Below are 23,599 nucleotides of genomic sequence, written 5' to 3'. Positions count from 1 at the left end.
ACAGGAGCAGCATGAGATGGAGAGATAAACCCCTCCAACGAGTAGCCAATAGGATAACGATTTAAAGTGTTGGACGGTTCAAATGTCCAATGGTCAGTTGGATATTCGGTGGAGACCCTCCCCTGTTTGTGACGCTGGCGGTGTGCTCAGTGAGGCTGTGTAAAGGGGCCTGAGCGTAGCCCGTGACATCATTTTATTGCTCTGGTTAACGTTGTCTCCTGGGCTGGAAATCCTTCTCAGCGTACGTTATGCATTAAAAAACACGAGCTGAAAAATGTGCTTTTAGCACGTTTTGCAGTAACGCAAAATCAAGTAACCTGCTGCATTTGGCAATTTCTTTGACCGCAAGTTTAGTCTTACTTTACATTTTTGCATTAGGCTTTCGCTACATTTTGAGAATGTAAACAGGCAGTGGCTCGATTTTATGTATATATCCCGCTGACACAGAGATCGCTAAAATAATATTGCATTAAGTGCAATATCAGCGAACTGTTCGAGGACAGTTTTGCAGCCTTTTCACAAAACAGACGAGGACAATTATTCCTCTCCCAAGTTAAAATATGAATAGTGTTTATTTTTGTTTTCTTCCGAATGTCTTAATTTCACCCGATGTCTGACCACGACCAAAGAACTGGCGTGATCTGTGGCTGATTCATAGAGCTGAGCTGGCGAAGCCTGCGATCACGGAGTACAGGGATCATAACAGACCGGAGTGGGGGAGGGGTGCGCAGACTCGGCGTAACGGCCAAGAGAAAGCAGGAGACACTCGGACGCTTCGGTGCTGCAGTTTAGTTGGTGCCCACCATCAGTTCAAAGGAATCCCGCTCAAGAGAGTGGGCAATAAAGCTCGTAACGTACAAGATCAGCCTAAAGAAACCATGCCCTAAAATCTGGCCTTCATAACCGAGCGGGTCTGTTAGTGTTGGATTGTCTAAATAAATAAATAAGCTATGGGCTATAGAAACTAATAGGCCTATGCATTAGAAAAACAACACTAATGCTTTTAATGAAACATTTTAAAGCGTATTCCTCAGTTTAAATACGCACTATATCTTACTGGTTTTGCTTTCATTTGTTTTTCATTTTGCATTAAGTTAGACGTGAAACTAGTAAATAACACGAAAGCCCTTTGGGTGAAGAGACTTGGTAAATTGTAATAATTAAACCCTAGGGTCTTGTATCATGTGCAATGGAACTGCAGGGGTAAGAATACAGCTTGTTTACACATACCTTTAGTGTGTCCGTTAAATAAAGAACGTACTATTCATTACATAAGCAAAATAACGTCAAACCTGATCATTTTTAAAACAGAACAGACATCATAATTGTAGTATAGTAGCCTTCAAAGCACGGTGGTGCTTGGGTAAGAATGGCTGGGTTGTCAATGTTCACTACAGCGCTTGTAAACGCTCCAAGTAGTTTGTAGTAACAGCTGGGCCTGACATGGAGAGCAAGCACTAGGGCAATGAGACGGACGGAAGGAGGGAGGGAGGGAGGGAACAAAAAGAAGAGATAGAGTGGGAAAAGAAAAGCTAATCCTGAACATGATGATCCAGAACGAACTAGGTTAAAATTCAGCAACTGACGCAAAGCTTCTATTTATTTGTTTGTTTGTTTATTTATTTATTTGATTGCTGTAGGCTGCGGAAATCAAATGGAAACTGTAAATGAGCGAGAAATGAATTTGTGGAGGGGAAGAGGTATTTTACAGTGGACTAAGGTAATTGTGAGGGTTTCAAATGCATGGTAGGATTCATTATCTGAGCGACAGACTCTGTTGAAACCTTCTCACTTCCTTCCAGCCATTCTCCACCCTCTGTCTGTAATTAACGCCAGATGTAGAGGTAAAATTAGCATATGTTTCATACGTTTGTGCTAATCATTCATACGTTTGTGCAAACATCTAAAATATTTATTCACGTTCAAAACACTCATCATATTTTTGTGGTTGTGGTTGTTGTAATGTTTATTTAGATTATGTTATGTCCAGCAGTGGAAATGTATTTAAAGAATTTTAGATGGAAGTAATTTTTCATTGACTTGGTGCCTAGAAAATAAGACTATGTTCATTTGATTGTAGGTTCTATTCTCATATTTGTTGCCAACCTGTGCAATATGCAGTAACCATATTTCTCTGTAAATATGTCAGGTTTAAATTTTAGAATGAATTTTTGGACATCATTTTATATAGAATGGTAATTGTAATCAAGTGTAATTTAGGATTTCATAGTGCTAAGTAATAGAGCTCTTACAGATATACATAATGAAGTAGGTGGATGCTTGTTAAATTTGTCAAACCTTAGCAGACCACGTTCAGCTAAACCTATTGTTTAGGGGTTTTTTTGTGCATTTGTGATTGCTCCTGATTCTACAGGTCTCGGTTCTCCTCACATTGGCAGTAGGAACCAGAGCTCTTCAAAAGAACATCTTCACGTCTGCTGCACCAGCCAGATGTTGGTCGTGAGGTTGACGCCCTGGAGTGGAGGTTGAGATCAGAGGTGCGTGCAGTACTGATCAGACACAAAACTAAGCATGAGCCCACCCCCTCCCCCCTCCCCCACCCCTTCGCTTCTCATTACTTCAAATAGCGACTGGTTCTTCTCAAATGTGGCTCTTTTGTCTTAACACTGCAACTGCCTGATCCATTTTCTTGTCCCTATGCTGGCGTTAATCACCGTTAGGCTCATTTTAAGGGTTGTTACATATTTATAGACTTTGAAAAAAATAAAATAAATAAAATAAAATGAAGCTATAAGGTGGCTGTGAGCCAGGGCTAGATTGATGGCTTTGGCCCACTGCCCATGTTCAGGGTCTGTCTGTGCAGAACGTGGAAGGGAAAGCAAGGTAGAGGTAAAGAGAGAGAGCGAGAGAGAGAGAGAGAGAGAGAGAGAGAGAGAGGGAGGGAGGGAGGAATCTATCTGTTTGCTCGCCTCACTCATGGTAAACTGACCCCTGCTGAGCTTGCTCTATCGGAGGCCAGTAAGAGGACATCGAAGCTGATACATCCACCTTAACACCCCACCCCACTCCAGCAGCACCTCCAACGGACACCACCCGTTACTCCTCTCCCACTATCAGTGACAACAAGACATACTGTATGCCTTTTTGGCTTAAGCTTCATGTTAGATCAGGGCAATAGCCATGTGCAGTATTGTCTGTCCATAATCCTGCCATGCAAAAATGCATCCAAAACCCGAGACAGCTAAGACACCAATGGCAAAATAATACTAATGAGTTCATTATATGGGTTTACTGACAATTGACTACATTCAGCATGCAAAAAAAGAGAAATCACCCAACATACTCGTGTGGTCTTCTGAACCCTCCACCACACAGTTGCTTCCCAGTACTGACACACCTGCCATTTTGGAGTCCCGATGTTGCACATTGAGCTCAGACAGCCCCTGCTCTATTGCTTGCACCTCAGGTATGGCGAGAGGAACATACACATCCTGTTTACCAAACCCAAGACCTTCCCTGATGCACAAACTTACGGCGGCACGTCAGGGGCGCCAAATAAAACATCTGAGGCACTGAAGAGCCATTGGGATAAACACGATAAACACCGAACTCCTAACAGGCACTGAAATCTCTTGCAGTTTCATAAATACATCTGTGTCTATTCCAGGTGAAATGAGAGCGTGCGTGCGTGTGGTGCCAACTGGGCGAGATAAATTTGCATGAGAAGACTTGTGCTGCCTCATCAACTAACCAAGTCACACGATGGCGGACGGGGAGAAGCGAAAGGCACAAGCGAGAGATGAATGAGAGCAGTGAGGGGGGGTGGGGGGTGGGGGGGGGTGCCGTGGGAGCACTTGAACAACAATAACAGCAGCATGTTTGCGTGTATGTGCGTGTGTGCACACACACGTGAGACAAAATGGGCGGGGGGGGGGAGGGGGTCATTGCTTTGCAAAAGTGATGAAATAACATCTCTGTACAACGCAGCTGCTGCTGGCTTCTCTTTCTCTGTTACCTCTCTTTTCAATCACTCAGACACCTTTACTTAATACACATTCACAAGTAGTAAAACCACTTACTCAAGACATGGATCAGTACAGTACACCGTTGTTTCTCAAAAAAAGTACAAATAACTCGTACAAATAACTTTTTAATCACCACCACGAAAAGAATTCATTCTTGTTTGAAGGATAATTTTGTGGTATTTAGCAAATATTTCACTATTCCTTAATAATAACTAGGCTGATGCTTGTTCTTTAACATACAGACTTTTTATAGATGACTCTTCAGTCCTATCCAAGCCTTGTTCCGGGACATGACCCAAAATAATGCCATGAGCTCCCCAATCCCAGACTGAAGAAAACATAATCAGATCCTGGAAACACTTCCCAATATTTCCCTTTTTTGTCCCCTTTTCTTTCATCTATTTTTCTCTCTCCCCTCCCCCTCTTCTTTGCAGATTAGAATTCATTAGCAATCAAAGAGCCTCCAGAGAGCTCTGGCTCTTAATTACCCACTCATTTGCATTTTTGCATATTAATGACTGCAGAGTTTTGATGGGGCTTTTTGCCGCAGTGGTTTAAAGGCACCTCGAACGAGTTCTCTGGGGAATGAGAGATGCCCGGAGGCCACGTTTCAAGCCTGTGGTCTCCCCCCAACAGCAGCGTGTGGGTGGGATGAGGTTAGATGCACTCATGGCACAGGGGTCATGGGGTTAAGGGGCAAGGTACCTATCAGCATATGAAAGAAAGAATTGTTTTGAGCATTGCCAAATTATTGTCATATGGAATAGTTAGCACACATCCTGGCTCAAATAGACTGAAAAGTGTTTCTTTCTGTTGTCAGATTTGTTTGGTGGTTAAGTGTAAATGACCACTCGGACAAATTCTATTTGAATTTTTCTTTATTTTTTAATGTTTCATTTGAATTTGCAGGCTGTCAGTGTGGTTAATTTATATATATATATATATATATATATATATATATATATATATATATATATATATATGTGTGTGTGTGTGTGTGTGTGTGTGTGTAGGGATATATATATATGTATATATATATATATATATATATATATACATATATACATACATACATATATACACACACACACACACACACACACACACACACACTTCTCTTTGAAAAAAAAAAATCCTGGTGTTCATTGTTGAGGAGGCAGCAGGAGTCTTTACAGCTTGTCATTGCATGAAATCTTTTTATATTCTCATTCTCATTCTCTCTCTCTCTCTCTCTCTCTCTCTCTCTCTCTCAAACACACACACACACACACACACACACACACACACACACACACCAGCAGCCTAAACAGAGAGTGTGGGGTGGGCCTTATATTCCTGGAATCTCCATGGACCTCTTCACGGGTATAACCCGTGTGATACCCTGCTTTCAACTCAATCTGTTTGTGGAAAAAAAAAAAAAACACCCCTGATGAGAACAATGAAACCCCACAGCTTGGTCTGTTCTACTTAATTATTAATTTCCACTCAGTTGCTTGTTTCACAGTGCCTACTCCCCACTAAACATCATTATGGCAAGCTATAGCTTTTACTTTTCAGTATCTGACCTGGAATATTTCATCATTGTACCACGATGTGTTTAGATAACCTACTGCGCTAAAATCTGGCAAAACCAAACCTTATTAACTATGACTGTTGTCTGGCGGGTCTGAGGCTGGTGGGCGGAGTGCTATGTTTGCTGGGGAAGAGAAGACAATTTCATTCGAAATGCCAAACCCAAGGGACCATCAACGTCTGTCAAGACACTCACTGGGCTGTTGTTGTTAACTTAGTTACTTTGTCCATTCGAGGTCTATATGTACACGTCGTATTACCCAGTAACACGGAATTAACTAAAACAAAACGTCTACAATTTTCTTGCGATTTCTCACACAACACACACGGCCTAAGTTGGGTTCACAATTTAATTCAAACAACCATGCATAGGCGTTCGCGAGATGCCTGAATGCCCTTAGCTTGAAGTTTTGTGCCATCTTCTGGCCAATGATAGAACTGCAATCAGACAGGTGGCTGAATTCAAGAAAAAGCAGGTTTATTCTCATGATTTGTGGCTGGTTAAAATAATCGCTTATGGTAGATTTAGCCTGACTGCTTCTTCAACTCTGCCCAGTAAGCCTACATGTTTCATTAGGTTCCATCTCATATTAATATTAACTGCTTCTGATCTGGATGTAATGTAAAAGAGAGAGAGAAGTCGTAAACATTCTGCTTTTTAATAGAAAGATCTTATTTCTTAAACCAGGACACCAGACATTTTTTGGATATATTTTGTAAAAATAAACAAACAAACAAAAAATAAAAACAAAACCAATAGAATAAAATGGAAACCATAAAAGGAAAAATGGAATTATGATTTAGACATTGTACATTTAGTGGTCTCATATACAATACAAATTCTTTTCATCGCCAAAAGTGCAAATTCTCCCAAACTTGCCTGTCCCTCCTATAACAGACACTGAGGGACAGTGGAAAAGGAACAGGACTCGCTTTAAGCTGAAAGAGGACAGGACTACCACTGTCCAAGCCTGAGAGACTGGGAAACGCTCCGAGAGACTGGGAAACGCTCCGAGACACTGGGAAACGCTCCGAGAGACTGGGAAACGCTCTGAGAGAAATGGGAAACGCTCTGCCGCCCCAAGATCTGCCAAAGTGAAGCGTTCAAATGTGCCCAAATGCTCTTTGCAAACCAGAGGACTGCTGCTCAATGACTGTTTTTCTTCTGCACTCTGCACTGTGTTATATTCTTTATATAATCTCCATGAAGATCTGACAAAAATAAAGAATGTTGCATATATTCCTGCATATATTATCTATATTATTCCCTCTAACAGCTGAAATTTCAGAAGTGACTGAAAACTACTATAGTGTGCTTGTACAAACTAGCATTACGGTGGGAAAAGCAAAGAGAGGCATATGTGGCCCCTACATGTGACAGATGAATCGTTTTTCCCAACCTGACTGACACTGCATTAGAGATGTATACAGCTTTTTGCTACATTGGAGGGGTTTGACGGGACGAAGACCATCCCAATACCATTCTAAATGTATCCTGCAGTGTTATTCATTGTAAATATAAATTCTAAGAAGTCCTTTAAACATTTTTAGAGGTTTTTCCCTCCCCAAACATCACTGTTGAAGGGAGAAAGCATATATTGTTCGGCTCACTGTTGTTAACGTATTTTTTTTTCTTTTTTTTTAGTGGGGCGGCAGTTCAAATGGACTTCAACCCAAATATTACATATTCAAGTTTTTTTTTCTTTCTATGTAGTTTTTGCATTTAAATAACTCATCATATCCACAATGAGATAACAAAACAAAACCATATCAACACAGAGAAGAGAAAAAAACAAAACAAAATTAAACAGCAACAACAACTTTAACAGTAATAACCGATGGAGAAAGCGCGTGATATTCTGGATGGCCATTCGCAAAGTGCTTTTATTTATTACAATCACCAAGCTGCAAACAGCATGATGGCTTTGAGAAGCCCAGCTCACTGCCGACCTGCTGACCTTAGAGCTAGCGGAGCTCTGGCAGGGGACGGGACGGAGAACCCCACAGTTTAAGACCTCTGAATCTCCTTCTCCCTCCATCCCTACCCAACCCCTTCTCCTACCATCAATCCATGAGTGGGAATTTTAGAAGTTACGGAATGCATTCCAGATTCCTTGGTGGCTTCGGACCCGAAGTCTCTCTGCGACACAGTCTCTTCCGCCGACATTCTGTGGCTTAGTGTGTGGAAGGTGGCCAGCACAGACAGGCTATAAGCCCAGAGGAACAAAACAATATCTCTGCAGCCCTGGAGCCACCATTCAGTAAGCCTGTAGTGACAGACTCCTTTCGGGCACGCGTTTGCTTCAGCACACATGAACACACGTAACGTAGGCAAAGTAATGAGGGGACTACGGGCAGCTCGGTCCTATAACACATAGGTCCTGTCTCCACATGGATAGATAGAGTACAATAAAGCTTTGATTAGACGAAAGGCAAAAAACTGGGCTGGTACCAAACCAATGGACTGCAGTGTTGTTCAACCTGAGAAGCAACTGACTTAAAAGGATAGATGATTTCCCATAATACCCAGAATAGTGACTTGTGTTTTACACCACATTCCAACCCCCCCTCCCCCCGTACACACACGCACACACAGAAATGCACCAAAAATTCACTTCCAGCATCATGTCCACGGCCAGCGAAGCACGACCCGCTCGGGCCGTCATAGGCTTAGGTAGCTGCCATTCCTTCCTTCCTGCATGCAACGACACAGCACACGCTGCCATACCTTTCCCAGGCTTTCCAGGCCCCGAGGCGCACCCTGGTAAAAGTGCCCCTGACGCTCTCCATCCTGGGCAAACCCCCGGCTCCACCCACTAGGCTCTTAGTGCAACCCGGGCCGACCGGCCGCAGGCAGGAGGTAGGAGGCTCTCCGCAGGTCTGCAGGCGGAGCCGTGCCCTCTGCCTGCTCTGGCGTGTGGCAGCCTTCGGTGTTGCTAGGCTGCGGTCTCGCCTCAGCATCTGCACGCTCTGCTGCCGCCCTCACCGACTCCAGTCCCGTGATCATTATCATCGATTTCTTTTTTTAAATAATGCTTTTTGACATCCCATCCAATAAATAAAACAAAGACAACATTTGGATATAACGACATATCTGGCGTCTTGTAAAAGGGTTTGTGAGACACCTTCTCAGTGTAGCATCTTCCTAAGGAGTCATAGTAGGGGACTGAGGCTGGGGCGATTCACTGTCGTGGACTTTGTGATGAAGCCTCAGCCACGCTTCATATCCAAATCTTCACGGGCTTAACCGATCGGATTTGTCGCAGTTGATTACAAGAAAGGAGTTTCACATTCGGCCCCGTACAGTACTTCTGTAAACGTCCTACAACAGATCATGACTTTAATTAGACTGGTGAGAGACTCAGTGGGGACCGTCATTAGCAACTGGACAGGGAATGAAAACGAAAACGTCCTTTTGAAGAAAACCCCTCCCGATATGCTCCCGCGTTAAGGCACGTTCTCCCCCAGGTCTCTCCATCCCCTCACCCCACCCTCAGCCCAGGCCTCAACACCCCTACCAGACTCCTTGTGGATCCTTTTAAACAAAGCTTAAGTCCCAAGACAAGACCTTTGAGTTGCTGTGAACCAGCAGAAGCATCCTATTAGTCCACTGAACAGGTGTGTGAAATCAGGCATTTAGGTTTTGATCTGATGAACCTGCTGAACTGGGCTAGTCCCCAACACTGTATCTGTGTTAAGGAGCCTATGTTGGGGACAGAGTTTTTTTAACCACACAGAATCTTAAAAAAAACAAACAAACAAAAAAAACAACAACCTGTGTTATTCAATGTTCAGTAATATTCGCATTACAGGAGGATTCTGTCATCTGAAACCAAAGATATAATTAGGGATAAGAGAAATCTTATTCATCTTATACATATACGAGTAAAATTAATTCAAGTAATCCAGGCCTTTGTCTACTTTGGTTTAAAAGTGATTAATAAACATACAGTAGAAAAGGTGATGGAAGGATGGCTTAAATTACGCTGTGTTCACAGAAACTCAAAGGTCTTGCCGAGATTTCTAGCCCTGGTCCTCTGAGGACAAAGGTGTGACTTTTAGTGCAATACTCGTACTGTCTCAGCCAAAGCACCATATTCAGTGCTATCAGCATTTACACCCCCCACCCTGACACACACACACACACACACTACCCCCATCCCTGCTACCTAAACCCCTAATCCACCTCCACCGTGTAAGTTCAGATCCCCTCACATACACTTCAACTTATACAAGAACCATTAACTTAGAAAGAAAATGTAGCAACACAATTTGCAAGGTAAAAGAAAACAGGCATTTCATCAACTAAAAGGTCAGTGACAGACAGAAAAGGAGGTCAAGTAATTTCTTTCTCCGCAATGAAATCCACTGCTACTTCTGCGTATGTAAAGAGGGGAGGTTTTGGGTGCGTCAGTGCTACCAGTTCAGAGCTACTGTGTGTGTGTAACACCTGCAAGCTGACTTAAAGAACAGAGTGTTAGAGACTGGTTATAAGTTGGCCGTCAGCGAAAGAAATCGTAATCGTAAAGATATGTTCCCAATAATGATTTAAGGCTGAACTAAAAATGTGTGAAGCGCAGGCAATCCGAACTCACGGCGCAGTGGGCACTGCGACATATGGGTGCGGCCCTGTAATAGCGGCCTAACCCTTTCCCTTTTATGACATGGACTACAGAGGTCGTCAACTGGGCGACCCCTGAGTCAGATCACAACGGGTATCCTGTCCTCTGCACATAATGACAGAAATAAGAGCAACAAACCGGTCAACTCTGTAAATGGGATATGCTTATTAAGAATTGCTGGAAGACCCCTGCAGACACACACACACACACACACACACACACGTACGTGTGCAGCCACCCCTCACCTCCACCCCGTTCTACCCCACCCGAGCAACCACTGCTCTGAATTAAGACAGGTATTAAAAGAAAAAAAAAAAAAAGAAAAAAAAAAAAAGATTGTTACATCAAATTAAAACTTCAAGTACAAAGAGATACATGGGGAATCATTTTCGTTTAGGGGTATTTTTAAAGTTTGCCTTTTTCCCCCATCAAGGCCAAAATACCATTTGGGAAACACAACTAGCTGAAGAACCCTGCAACTCTGTGACTGTACATGTCTTATTTTGGCAGCCAGTCTTAAAAACAAACAAACAAACAAACAAACAAAAACAAACAAACAAACAAAAAAACAATACAGACCAACTAAAAGAATGACCTAAGCGTCACCATACGGCTGGGCCTCATTTTATTTTAGCACATTCCTGCATTTGTTTTAAAGTACCCGTTTCTCTTGACAAAAAAAAAAGTGCCCTTCTCAGTAACAAAGTGCAATCGAAACCTGCCGTTTTCCCATTAAGGTGCAAAGGACTTAAACGCTGGGCACGAGCGCTGTGGGAGGGGCTGCAGGCGTGTGACGCGGTGACGTCTGCGCTACAAACTCCGCGATAAAAGACAAAAAGAGGGATACGGTGTGACGTCAGGCCGCTGCAGCCGGCCGGTACGGCGAGAGCGTTGCGTGCATTCTCCAAAGCAGGCCGCATGCCCCCCACCCTCAGGATTCAGGCGCAAATCCTGCTAACTCTGCAAAATCCATCAAACTCTCTGGAAGACCTGGACCTCGTTCATTCAGCTCCCCTCGCTAAATGGGCCCTTTTAACAAACAAACAGCTAAGGAGGGGAGAAAAAAAAAAAAAGAAAACCAAAAAAAAAAAAACCCAGAGGCCATAACTGTGCAGCCACTGTGCCAAACCTTTTTTTTTTTTTTTTTTCCGAGGGGAGCGTGTTTGGACGTGCCCACAAGCCTGACACGCCGGGGAGTGAGTCACGCAGCTAGGATGTGGCCAAGGGACAGCGTGGCACCTCACCCACCCTGCACCCCACCTCACCCCACCCACAGCCTACTGGGGACCTCCAAGCAAAGGGTGGAGGAAACAAATAGATCTAAGTGCACATACACTTCATCCCATGTTGAGTTGAAAGTGTTTTTTGGGTGGAGTTTTTGTTTTGTTTTGAGGAGCTGATTGGTTTGGAATCTCTCTCCGCCCCCCCTCTACCTGAGCACCCAGTGGGCATGGCCTGTCTCCTGGCCCCGACTGTATGCTAATGTGGCCTCCCGTATTGGACAGGTGTGTATCGCACAGGTCAGGATAAGTACTTTAAACTGCCTTTCCCACTCTTGAAATAGAACACTCTTTCTATCTTTCAGATATCTTTAGTAAAGCTGTGCAAATGCATAAAACGGGCTGGAGTCCGTCTCTCTCTCTCTCTCTCTCTCTCTCCCCATTCTCGGCTTTAGTGTACCAGCTATTTTGAAAACAGTGGTCCCCCATATCTCTCTCTCTCTCTCTCTCTGCGCTGGCAAACCCCTGCATAAACACACAACGTCAAACATGTGAATTCATACTTCGGGCGGGAACTTGTGGGTTCCATCAAGTGCTGAGTTCAGGACAAAATGGGTTTCTTAAATTAAATGCTTGCAAACATTCAGACAGTATTTTCCCCTTTACAAGCCACACTCGGGGAGAAACCCTTAAGGAAGATATAGAACCTTATCAATCTGTAGTATATCTCTTATAAAGGGACTGATATCATTATCACCTAATATATACACACACACGTATACAATGTAAAGTGTCAAGTACCCAAAACAGTCAACTCAAAGGAAAACATCAACGGCGGCCCAAAAATATTTAAGACAAACAAGAAAAGGAGGAGGAGGTGCTAAAGAGGAAAAGCAGGCGTGCAAGAGGTAAAGATTCAGCATGGTTGCTGTGGCAACCTGACGCCAGAAGTGCTTCAGCCCCTCCCCCTCGCTCCCACGGCTTAAAACGAACGAGCCCCCCAGAGCGGATTCGGCTCAGAATTTTAACCTTTGAAAAAGACAGAACCAGAGTTGGCTTTTTTTTTTTGTTGTTGTTGTTTTTACAGAGAGCGAAAGTAACACTTAAAATCAAACCCCTGTCTGATTCTTTCTGGTACATTTAGAAAGAAGGTGTTGCATCAGAATTGCATAATATTGCCATATTGATCGGAGACAATATAACGTTTTTCTTTATGGTATAAGTAAATGCTTTTTTGTTTTTTTAAACTGCATTAGAAAACGAGATTAACTTCTTGTTTCTCCCATCACACTTCGTCCACCTGTTGCACTGGTAGCAGCACTGAGCCAGGTGTTGGACACCCCACTTTGTATTAAGACAAGGCCCCGTGAACGCAACCTGGAGACGAGGAACCAGTGTCAACTGCATAGTAGCTCCGCCACCTGGTATGCATACGTTTAAGCCGTCGCGTCGAAGTCTATTAAAAAAAAAAAAAAAAAAAAAAAAGCAAAAAACCCCCAAAAAGAAGGAAACTAAGAGACTAAAATGAGGACCCAGAAAGATGGACCCAGCACAGGTGAGTGACCTGAAGTGCTCTTCACTCGTCCAACCAGCCAGGAACTTTAGGCTTTAGGTCTCTATGCTGAATGTTAAAGAAACATTTTTTTAAAAAAGAAGAAAATTAGAAACGGAAAGTAAGAGATTAAATTTTTGTGACACCCTGATTTGGTTTTTTTTTAAAGAGGATCATGTAGTTGTTTTTTTTGTTTTTTTCTTTCTCTCGTTTGCTTTCATTTTTCCTGTTTTTTGTTTGTTTTCATTTGTCTTCCCCCTCACACTGTGCAGCAACCCTGCTCCTCTTCACCCCCTCGCTGCCCGGCTTCATGGCGTGGCTGAGTCCCTCTGCCTCACGCCTCCGTCTCCCCGACCGTGGCCGTCGGGGCTGTGCGGTGGGCTCCCGGGAGCGTCTTCCGTCGCCGGTTCCCCGCCGTCAGGGTCGCCGCGCCGCCGACCCCGGACCAAGCGCGGCCCCGGACCGGCCAGTTCCAGGGGCGGCTCCAGCAGGTCAGGCTCGCGCACGCGGGGCTTGCGGCCACGGCGGGATGGGATGCCGTTACAGCCGTCCTTCTTCAGGTGGCGGTGCAGGTGATCCGAGCGTACGAAGGTCTTGAAGCAGCTGGAGCACTGGTAGGGCCGCAGACCCGTGTGCACGCGCATGTGGTTCTTCAGATCGTAGTTGTGGGCGAAGGCGGCACCACACTGCGTGCACAGGTACGGCTTCTCTCCTGTGTGCTTACGCATGTGAACCTTCAGCTTGTCCTGTCTGCAAAAAACGCAATGAAAACAGATATTTTGACATAAAAGGGCTCACAGTGACATATATTCACTAAAGACTGACCTTACCGGGGAACAACAAAGCTATTAATGGGTCATTTCATAAAAGAGATTTATTCTCATCTCTCCTGTGATGTACAATAAGCATGTTACTGTTTTACTATAGAAACAGAAACAATTTTACATGAATGGGACCATCATAGTGATCAGACAGACATTGCACAAATCACACACACGCGCGCACACACACGCGCACACAATTAATGATCTATGGGCTGTCCATGCAAGAAAATACGATGTCACGTTTAAATCAAACAGCCTAAAGGGCTATAACTATTCTCAAAAAGAATCCACCTTTCTTCCAAAGGATGGTGTAGGCCTGATTATCTTGCAACATATGTTTGCTCCCAGAAGACACCAGGTCATGTGGGGACGTGGGCCATAAAGCTCAAATCTTTATCGCTATCGTTTCTCTGTCGGGCAATGAAGAACTGGACGGCTCAATGTTCAACACTGAAGGCTCCCACAGGAGTAGGGCAGGGGGGCAATGTTTTATCATAGTAGAGCACTCGGATTTACTCATACCGGGGCAGGCAACGGCCAGCCTATGGTGATGCATGCGTGGAATCTTTCTGGTTTTACATGGCCAGCACGAGGACGCCTTCCGGAACATCGCGACATCAAAGGAACAAGTAGAATCAAACCGTAGGCTCATCAAGATCTGTTCAGGAACGGCAGCGTTTAACCTTCACACACACTCTAGTTTGATACACAGTCAAGACATCACAAGCTGCGCTGGGGGGAAAAAAAAATCCACTAAAATAAACATGGAAATGTGTAAAAACATTCAAGTCCATAAATCTAGAAGGAGTGCTCGAATGGTCAATATAGCTAAAAGATTTCTAAAGACCGTTTAAATATAGAAGCATGGAAGTGTGAGGGAAAGGGCATTCTGTGTCTAGCAGGGAACAGTAAGGGAGCACTCTTGTGCTACTAAGAGGAAGGCCTTGTGTTTGTGTGTGTGTGCGCGCGCGCGTGTGCAAAGTGTGTCTTTGTGTGCGTGTGCGTGTGTGTGCGTGCGTGCGAGTGTGTGTGCGAGTGCGTACGTGTGTGTGTGCGTGTGTGTGTGCGAGTGCGTGCGTGTGTGCGTGCGTGCGAGTGTGCGTGCGTGCGTGTGTGAGTGTGCGTGCGAGTGTGTGCGTGCGAGTGTGTGTGTGTGCGCGCGCGAGTGCGTGCAAGTGTGTGTGCGAGTGCGTGCGTGCGCGCGAGTGCGTGCAAGTGTGTGTGTGTGTGTGCGAGTGCGTGCGTGCGTGCGAGTGTGTGTGTGTGTGTGTGCGCGCGAGTGCGTGCGTGTGTGTGTGTGTGTGTGTGTGAGTGCAGGACCTCTACATGCGCTTCACTCCCCTCTCCCCCTCCCCCATAGCCTGTGACCAGGGCAGAGTACAGCTAAATAAACTACTGCGGCTAGCCAGCCCGGAACTGAGGAGGCTTACTGTACAAATACACACACACACACACACACACACACACACTTACCTATATAAACACCCAGACATACAGGCATAACCACACATATGCACCAAACACATGCACGTATACACACACACACACACACACACACAAACAGACGAAGCACATGTGTTTAGGTCTGCCTTCATGGGTGCATTCTCCCCCTTGACATCTCACACATGTGCAAACACCCTGCATATGTGTGAGATTCTGAAGCTGAGAACTCACTGTAACCTATATACTGGTGCACACAGGCACGCACACACAGGCACACACACACACACACACACACACACACATACAGGCACACACACACACAGGCACACACACACACAGGCACACACACAGGCACACACACACAGTCCCTATGGGACAGTGTAATAAAGTGGTGCACTGACAGAATTAAATTATTTAAAGGACAGGATTGATTTATTACAGTGTGAGGAAGACGCACTCTTAACCCTGATCAAACAGGATTAAGATTACAATGCCCCTTCCCACTGTCTGCTGCATTTAGAGACACCCGCCACAAAACAGTCTCCTGGATATTTTCAGTGCGGCGTCTATTTCCAATGCAAGTCCCCTGATTAATTCATCAAGGGGATGGTTTCATGGAAGAAGTGAGGCGCTTAAAGGCATCCCAGCACCTCAGTTTTCATCAGAAGGCCATCGCAAAGAGGGCCATTTGTGTAGCCGTGTGTGCGCCCGGGGGGGGGCAATAATCAACGTAACACCCAGGATCACAAGTTCAAATAACTCACTGGCATAGATAGGGCACCAATCCGTAATCCCGTTTAATATCGGTATGGAGCAGTTTACAGCGGCCTCATCTCTGATAAGTGGCAGCCAAACCATGCCATCACAGCCCATTTTTATTGGATCCCCCCTCGTTAAAATTCCGGGACTTTGTCATGCAGGCTGCCTGTCACTATAAAATGTTGTTTTATAGCTGCATGCAGCCTCCTGGCACACACAGTACCTGCCCCGTTTCACTGTTCCTTAGCATTTTAGGTTTGAGTTAGCAAAAACGCTACTGCTGACAGGCTACACAGTTGCTAAATTTACAGCAGGCCTGCCTATTGTAAACATGCCTGTCGAGCCTGGCGAGGTAGTTGTGCCAGCCTGCACCCCCAACCCCCTCAAACACAAGCTTCAACTTTTTTTCTTCCTTTTTGACATTTTTTTTCCCCCTTGCCTGCCAGTTTAGTGGTGGTCCTTCCCCAGTGTAGCAGCTTTGTCGGCCTGTTCATTGCACTGAAAGGAAAAAAGGCTGAATCCTTGGCTCCGAGGTTAGCCAATACTGTCTTTCCCTCTTGATGACAACACAGCCTATTACGTGCTTGCGGAGCCCTGGGCAGCACATGGCACAGCTGTGATTCAAACCTCTTAAGGCGGTATGGTCTAAATTTGCGCCGCTTAGTGCGAGTAGTCCCTCACGTTAAAAGACGAGTATAAAAACAAAAATAACCAAAAGGATGGCAGGAGCAGAATATTATCTAACTTTACCAGAGGAAAAGAGTTCTTAACAATGTGAAACGACTCTCCGTTCTCCTTAAAAGAAGCGCGTTTCTGGCTTACCTGGTGAAGCGTACTTTGCAGATGGCACACTCGTAGGGCTTTTCTCCCGTGTGTGTGCGGATGTGGCGCGGAAGTTTGCCTGCGCCTTGAATGACCTTGGAGCAGATGGGGCACTTCTGGAAGGCCTTGGAGCGCATCTTCCTCTCTCCGCCGCCAGCCACACCCCCAGCGCCTTGGTGTGCCCCACCGCCACTGCCTCGCACAGGCCAAAGGGGCAGCAGTCCCTGCGTGACGGCCGCGCTGGCCACCTCCTCGTGCTGGGCACTGTTAAAGTACTTCAAGTAAAACTCCACGTCAGGCTCCTCGGCGTCGGGGCCCTCGTCTTCCTTCCCGGGCGGCTTCTGCTTCTCTATGGAGTCCATCATCTGTTGCAGCAGGGCACTGGCAGGCCCGCGCTGTTCCTCCGCCTCCAGCCCCGCCTCCCGCCCCGCCTCCCGCTCCGCCTCCCGCTCCGGCTGGTGGAGGTAGAAGTGTCCGTTCTCCCCCGGGCCGTAAAAGCGCGAGAGGACTTCGGCGCCGTTGCCACGCGCCCATGCCAGCGCCTCCTCGGCGGCAGCGGCACCCGGCGGCCTGTCCCGCCGCACCTTCTCGTCGTCGGGGTCATCGTCGTCGTCGTCGGGCTCAGGCGGCAGTGGCTGGGTCAGGACGTGGGCCAGCGGGGAGAAGTAGGTGGCCGGGCCGGGGGCCCTGCCGTTGCTATCGGCGCCGTTGCGCTGGCTAAAGTGCAGGTGTGCGGGCGGGTCCCTGAGCTCTGGCGTACTGCAGCTGCTGCTCCAGTGCGCCCCCCGCTGGAAGAACTCCAAGTACTCGCGGGCACGCAGCCGGCGGGCGCGCTCCCCTCCGCTCCTCCTGTGCGCCTCGTCATCCTCCAGCTCATCCTCACCTTGCTCACTGCTCACCTGCAACCAGCAAACACAACCACAGCGTATCACTGGACACAGCAGTTCACTTAAGCTGCTTAAGATATCACCAAACACAGTCTTTAGAAATGCTTGCTCAATCACTGCTTGCATTTCTACCCTTTTTCCTGTTAATATATACTGATTAATTATATATATAATTTTCTGAAATCAGAAAACACATAGCAAGACTGTCTGAAGCTAAGTGGAGCGCATGGTCCTTGGTCCTTTTAAGGTAAGCTTCTTACACCCCTAGGACTAGCCAGCGGGTCTAAACTCTCATTCCTCAATCTTGTACCCGTCATACTAGTCTCAGTACAGTTCCTGAATAAAACACAGGACTTACTGAATAATATGCCTGAAGACAATAAGTAAATAATAGCCTGGTGTTCAGAAGGTTAACCATGACAGCGTGGGAGCAGGGTTACCCACCGGCGGGGAGAGCACTTTGGTGTCCAGCAGCTCCGTACAGACGTCCTGGACGGGTGAAATCTCGAGCAGGCGCGCAGCGCTGAGGATATCGCCCACGCTGCTGCGGCTGACCGTCAGCGTGGCCGTGTAGGCGAAGTCCAGCAGCGCGGCCAGCGCCTCGGCCCGCACGAAGTCCAGCGCGTACACGCTCTGGCGGTCGGCCGCCAGGCCCGAGGTGAACAGCTTGTGGAAGTAGCTGCTGCAGGAGGCCAGCACGGAGCGGTGGGCAGGGAACTCTCGCTCCTGCGTCACCAAGAGCACGTCACACAGCAGGCCGCTCAACCGCTGGCGGTTCAGGCCCTCCAGTAGGTCGGCGCTGTGCTCGGGGAAGGGGATGCCCACGGGTCCCTCCACCACCTCGCCCGTTGACCCTGCCGCGCGCCCAGCCCGCCCGCCCCGCCCACCGGCGCCCGACGACATCTTCCACCAGCCTGCCGCCGAGCCGCCAATCGCAGCCGCCGTCTGCGCCTCCGTCCTGCCGCCTGTCCGTCCGACTGTCTGCGAAGAGAAACGCACGACGCAGCTTCAGTCCGGGGTTAGGGCTTCCACTGTAGCATCATATGGGCTCTGTTGGGTCCACACGAACTGCTGGAAACAGAAGATTTCACCGTTGGTTAATCGATGAAAACTCCAGTGTGAGAAGATACCGAGAAGGGAGTATCTGTGCGAGTCGTTCTTCCTCTTCTCTGTACAGCGTCTCTTAGTTCGGGATCTCACTTCCTTGTGGGGTGAAGCAACATTTCTGCCATTATCGTCAAGCGGCGAATGCAAATTCGACGCAGGAGACGAAAAGCTAACAGAACGAGGCCTAACGGTTGCCTTTATCAAAGGCAGCGAGGCAGAAGACCGCTGATCAGGACCGCAGGACAGTTCCAAACAGCAGTGTGAAGTGAAAGTTAAAAAGATTATGAATGTTAATGACACACAGCGGGGGAATAACATACAACATGCCGGCTCCAGCATAAGCCGCTTCAGTGAGCTGCATCTCCCCCTGAACCCAGTGGCAGCACCAGGTTTGAAAACGTTGACTATCATCTCAGTGTTATCAATAACCCCATAAAAGCCTCCAGATATGCTACATGAGTTCCATTTGACGCACCTCTGCAAGCCTGATATACTTGGACCTACTATTCTGATGTGCCTAGCTATCCTGTGTTATTATAACTGAAGAGAGTGTCTTCCTGGAGAACGTTCCAAATTAGTCGCATCTGCGCGCCTTAAACTCGGAGGCTCTATACAGCACGGTATCCTTAAGATACTTTAAGTAGTCCCACCACTCGTATAGACTGTGTCGGACTGTGATCGAGTGTTTGTGCTGCAGTTGGGTGACAGAGGGCAGGAGAGGTGTGGAAAGAGGTGAGGGGAGAGGAGAGGTGAGGGGAGAGGAGAGCATGTCACAGTTCAGACTCAGCACGGTGAAAGTGAGACAGAGCAGGGCGGCATGTGCACTCAGTGGCGTGCGGTGGGAGTCACAGTTCATGTCACATGGATGGAGGGTGTGAGGGTAGGGGCTACGCTGTCGAGTGCAGGCCGGAGTGGAAAAAAACCCCACTGGTGGAGGAGGAGGAGGAGGAGGAGGAGGAGGAGGAGGAGGAGGAGGAGGAGGAGGACATGCGCGGGGCTCTGAGGGAGCCGTATTAAATAGGGAGGTTGTCAATCCGGTCTGAGCCGGTTTCCCCACCCTGCGCTTGTGTGCCAAGTTTCAGGAAAGCCTTGCCCCCTTTGCTCACGTGTGGGGGAAAGATTAAAACGATCGACCGCAGCCGTGGGGGGGAGGAGGAAGTAGGGAGGGGGGCACTTTGGAAAGCAACCCTCCACAATTTGTCGACTGAGCACGAAAGCCAAGCGGGCGAACTCCCCTCACCCCTTGCTTCCGTCTGGCAGATCCCCCGGCGCAGGAGGGGCCCAGGGGAGAACATGCTCCATAAGAGCATTTGACTGGCATTCCTTCAGCCCAAGCCCCTGGTATGTAGGCAGGACCTGCTCGGCCTGGGCACACGCCCTCTCAGAAACCTGCTTCCGTCCCCACCTACCGCTCCAGCTGGCACCGTGTCAGCACCCTGCAGAGGTCACGCTCAGGTAAACCACAGCGTAAACGTTCCAAACAAACCCGTCTTTCATTTTCTAATTCAACCCCATTTTCTACCTCAAGGTTCGCAGGTTCCCACCAGTTCTCCAGCAAACAGCCCCATCTGCCTGGGTTATCCACCCAGGACATTTCACGATAGGCAGGAAACGATCTTTTCACTGACACTGCCCCAACACAAAAATAATGATTTTAGCCACTACGTATTACGAATGACAAAAATACTTTAATCTAGGGCACATACGCAGCACACAACTTCCTATATAGCGCCCCTCAGGGAAACCTTTCCAACAATAGTTCCACTCTAGACCACGGCTTGGCTGGTTTAAGTTGAATGGTAATGCCCATAAGTGCAGCACTTTAGCCCCTGTCAGCTATGACACCCCCCCCCCCCGCCCCATCACACACACACCCCTCGCTCCCAGCAGCCTGGAGCTCATTTCACTATCTTTCCCCCACAGCTCATTTGAATGAGCTGTAGAGGGGAACGGCGGAATGGTCAGGAGTAGTGGACGAACGCCTGTCAAGCTGCGGGCTCGCGCCCGGCTGGAGGCTCGTGCCCGGGCCCACCTCCCGATCTGCACGAGAGCCTGGGACAGGGGTAAGCGGCACGAGGAGAGGAGCCAGGTTTACAGGAGCGGCAGACGCCCAGGGAAGGGACGTCAGGAGACGAGCTCCTGCGCTCGGGCTGGCAGGTGACGCCCGTGTCCCAGAATAAACCCGGGCTAGGCTGACAGAGAGGAAACACCGCAAACAAACCTGATCCTCACACCTTCTCATGGCTCCAAACATTCCTCATCACTAATTCATGGCTGCCGGTGAAGGGGGCGGGGCCTGGCGTCTCTCCGGCTGGGGCCGCGGCCGCTCGCACGCATTCGTGGCTGTGACGCTGCTTTGCAAGGCAAAGCGCCGCATGCTCCGATCGTCCATCCCTCCCACCTCAGCTGAGCCTGCCTGTCCCGGCTGAAGCAGAGCGAGATTACCGGGGCTTCCTAGCCTAGTTCTCTTCCCAACCAGTCCTCGACACCGAGTTTCGGACTATCCGTATATGTTTTTGAGAGGCTTACTGAAAGTAAAACTCGTTGAAAGTAAACACTCTTAATTACTTACCTGTAACTATATACCCGAGTACTCATATGATAGTTACTGTACAAAATGTTTTGTTTCAGCAAACAATGTAATACCTTCTTAAATTATGCTTAATTACTATAAAGGAGGAGGTGTATATTCATCTAACCTTGTGCAACACCAGACATCGCACTGTTGTTACAAACGAACCTGTCCGAATAGTGTAAGCAACCCTTCCAGAGATAACTAAGTGCAGCGCTAGCTTCTGTGAAGGGAAAAAAGGCAACGTCTTTTGAACGTGTTAAAGGAGTAGGTTCCTCTTCACCTCAAATGACTCTGAAACGAGCACAGTTCAGCATGGCATGCGAACTGGATTGGATCATAAATTTCTATCAAGTGTAAATGGACACCTCAAATTGAAACATCTTAGCTGAGCACATGCCACACATTCCAGAAACACACACAGAGTTATGACACAAACCAAAACAATCCGAGGTGTTTTTCAGCGCAAAGCACACCAGTATTTTATATTAGGGTGTGTTTTAACCCACCACGCCCACCATGATTGCCCCCATTATCTCAGTGTACCTTGCCCCAGTCACATTTTATGGTGAATTTACTGATGAGATCAAAACACAGCATTCATCTGCCATGCACGAGGATTCCCATGCTGGAAGATTACTCCCACGCACACGAGCTGACACACTCCGCGTGCCGTAGGTCCAGTACCTTGGCGGAGGGCAGAGAAAAGTGGAGTGGACAAGCTCCCCCCGACCTCCATGTCCACTCAGTGTGTGTGTGATTAGTGGCGTTGCCTCGGAGACAGAGAGGGAGGGGAATTCACAGCCTGCAGGTCGGCAGGGTTCAAGGTCAGAGCCGAGAGGATATTAGCGGATAATCGGAAACACTACGGAGAGGGGGGTGTCTCATTCCAAGAAGAACAGGATTTTGAGCAAGGCCTTGGATATGAGTCACTCCTGCCAGCCGTGGTTAGAGAAGCCTGATTGGCCACACGAGTGCAAGCAGGAAGTGGGCGAATGACTGATAAAACTGGAGTTGTGGGGTTGGGCCATTTCGCTGGAGATATGTCAGTAGCCTGCCAAAAATCCAGGCTTGTGTTCACAATGCCCCCTGAAAGGTAGTGGGCGAGGCCACTTACCAACCAACGTACACAACACACGAGTTGACTCAAGTCTGTCTCAGCCATGTCAGAGGCTGTTCGCTTTCTCTAGAAGTACAAAACCAGCATCCGACCCCACATAACCCCGGGCTTGTGCTCCACCGGACAGTTAATGCAACTTATGTCGTCTGGCTCAATAAATGTTTTAGTGCAAGGAACTTGCGTTGTTTTTGTGGAGAAGTCTCAAAGTTCCAGCAGAGCCTTTCCGTCAGAACGGAATAAAACGTCCAGAGGCTTCCGAATGAGCGGTGGCGTGCCGGCATTCCCCCCCCCGGATCAGACGGGAGGTTAGACCTGAGTGCGAAAATGTCCTGCGGCCCCCTCATAGTTTGACCAAAGTTTTCCAGGCCCGATTCCCTGCATCTGGCAGTGGGCTGGCCGCAGCTCCGGCGAGGCTGCGGGACACTGCGGCCGAGCTTACAGGAAACCCGTGGGGAAGAGAGAGACCGCCCGACACGAGCCCCTCCCCCGGAAAACCGTGGCCGCGGCGGCTCTCGCGTTTCCAGTGCCCTTGCGTCGGGCCTGTGGCTCCTCTCTCTCTCTCCCTCTCTCTCTCTGTCTGTCTCTCTGTCTGTCTCTCTATCTGTCTGTCTCTCTCTCTCTTTCGTGCTCCCTCTCCCTCAGTCTCTGCTGCAGAGGGCCTGGCAGGATGGACGGAAGATGACTTCCTGCGTGAATCCGGCGGCGGTGTAACAGAACCTGCTCTGTTATCAGATGTCCAGCTCCCCCAGATGCTACGCCGTGACCCTTTCTGCTGCTGCTCCCACTTCCTCCTGCGCGCCTTCGCCGAAGAGGTGAACAGGCTCCTCACGTGTCCCCGCCTCACCCAACGCGCCCTCCTCCCCCACCACCTTGTCTCGCCCATGTCTCTCGACGACGGCGTGTAGGTAAGTGTGTCAAGGACTCCTCTGCATGCTGGGGGCCACAGCGCCGTCACAGTGAGCGGAGTTGATCGAGGGAATGACCTTCCAGGTAAGTAAGGCAAGCAGGGGCCCCGGGCCCCGGGCCCCCAACCTCCCCGCGCACAAGGCCAATAAGTGGACAGAGGCCCTTTAAAGAGCGCAATGAGAGCATAATGAGATGAGCTCTCTGATT

At 48.0% G+C, this 23,599-nt stretch overlaps 1 protein-coding gene and 1 long non-coding RNA gene across 2 annotated transcripts; one reads left to right on the top strand and one right to left on the bottom strand.

Moving 5' to 3' along the window:
- Nucleotides 1-508: 508 nt before the first annotated feature.
- Nucleotides 509-10,396, top strand: LOC113588950. Its single transcript, XR_003411897.2, has 3 exons — nt 509-1,203; nt 2,375-2,498; nt 6,457-10,396. It is a non-coding gene; the product is annotated as an uncharacterized LOC113588950 (long non-coding RNA).
- Nucleotides 10,397-13,260: 2,864 nt separating this feature from the next.
- Nucleotides 13,261-19,650, bottom strand: zbtb7a (zinc finger and BTB domain containing 7a). The gene is made up of 4 exons (XM_035523086.1): nt 19,414-19,650; nt 18,132-18,668; nt 16,801-17,699; nt 13,261-13,702 (listed from the first exon to the last, which is right to left on the bottom strand). The coding sequence occupies exons 1-4, from the start codon at nt 19,648-19,650 to the stop codon at nt 13,261-13,263; spliced, it is 2,115 nt and encodes a 704-aa protein (XP_035378979.1).
- Nucleotides 19,651-23,599: the final 3,949 nt, after the last annotated feature.

This window comes from Electrophorus electricus, chromosome 26 (genome assembly GCF_013358815.1).
Source record: "Electrophorus electricus isolate fEleEle1 chromosome 26, fEleEle1.pri, whole genome shotgun sequence".
Lineage (NCBI taxonomy): Eukaryota > Metazoa > Chordata > Actinopteri > Gymnotiformes > Gymnotidae > Electrophorus > Electrophorus electricus.
This window is presented reverse-complemented; position numbering and strand designations above follow the sequence as displayed.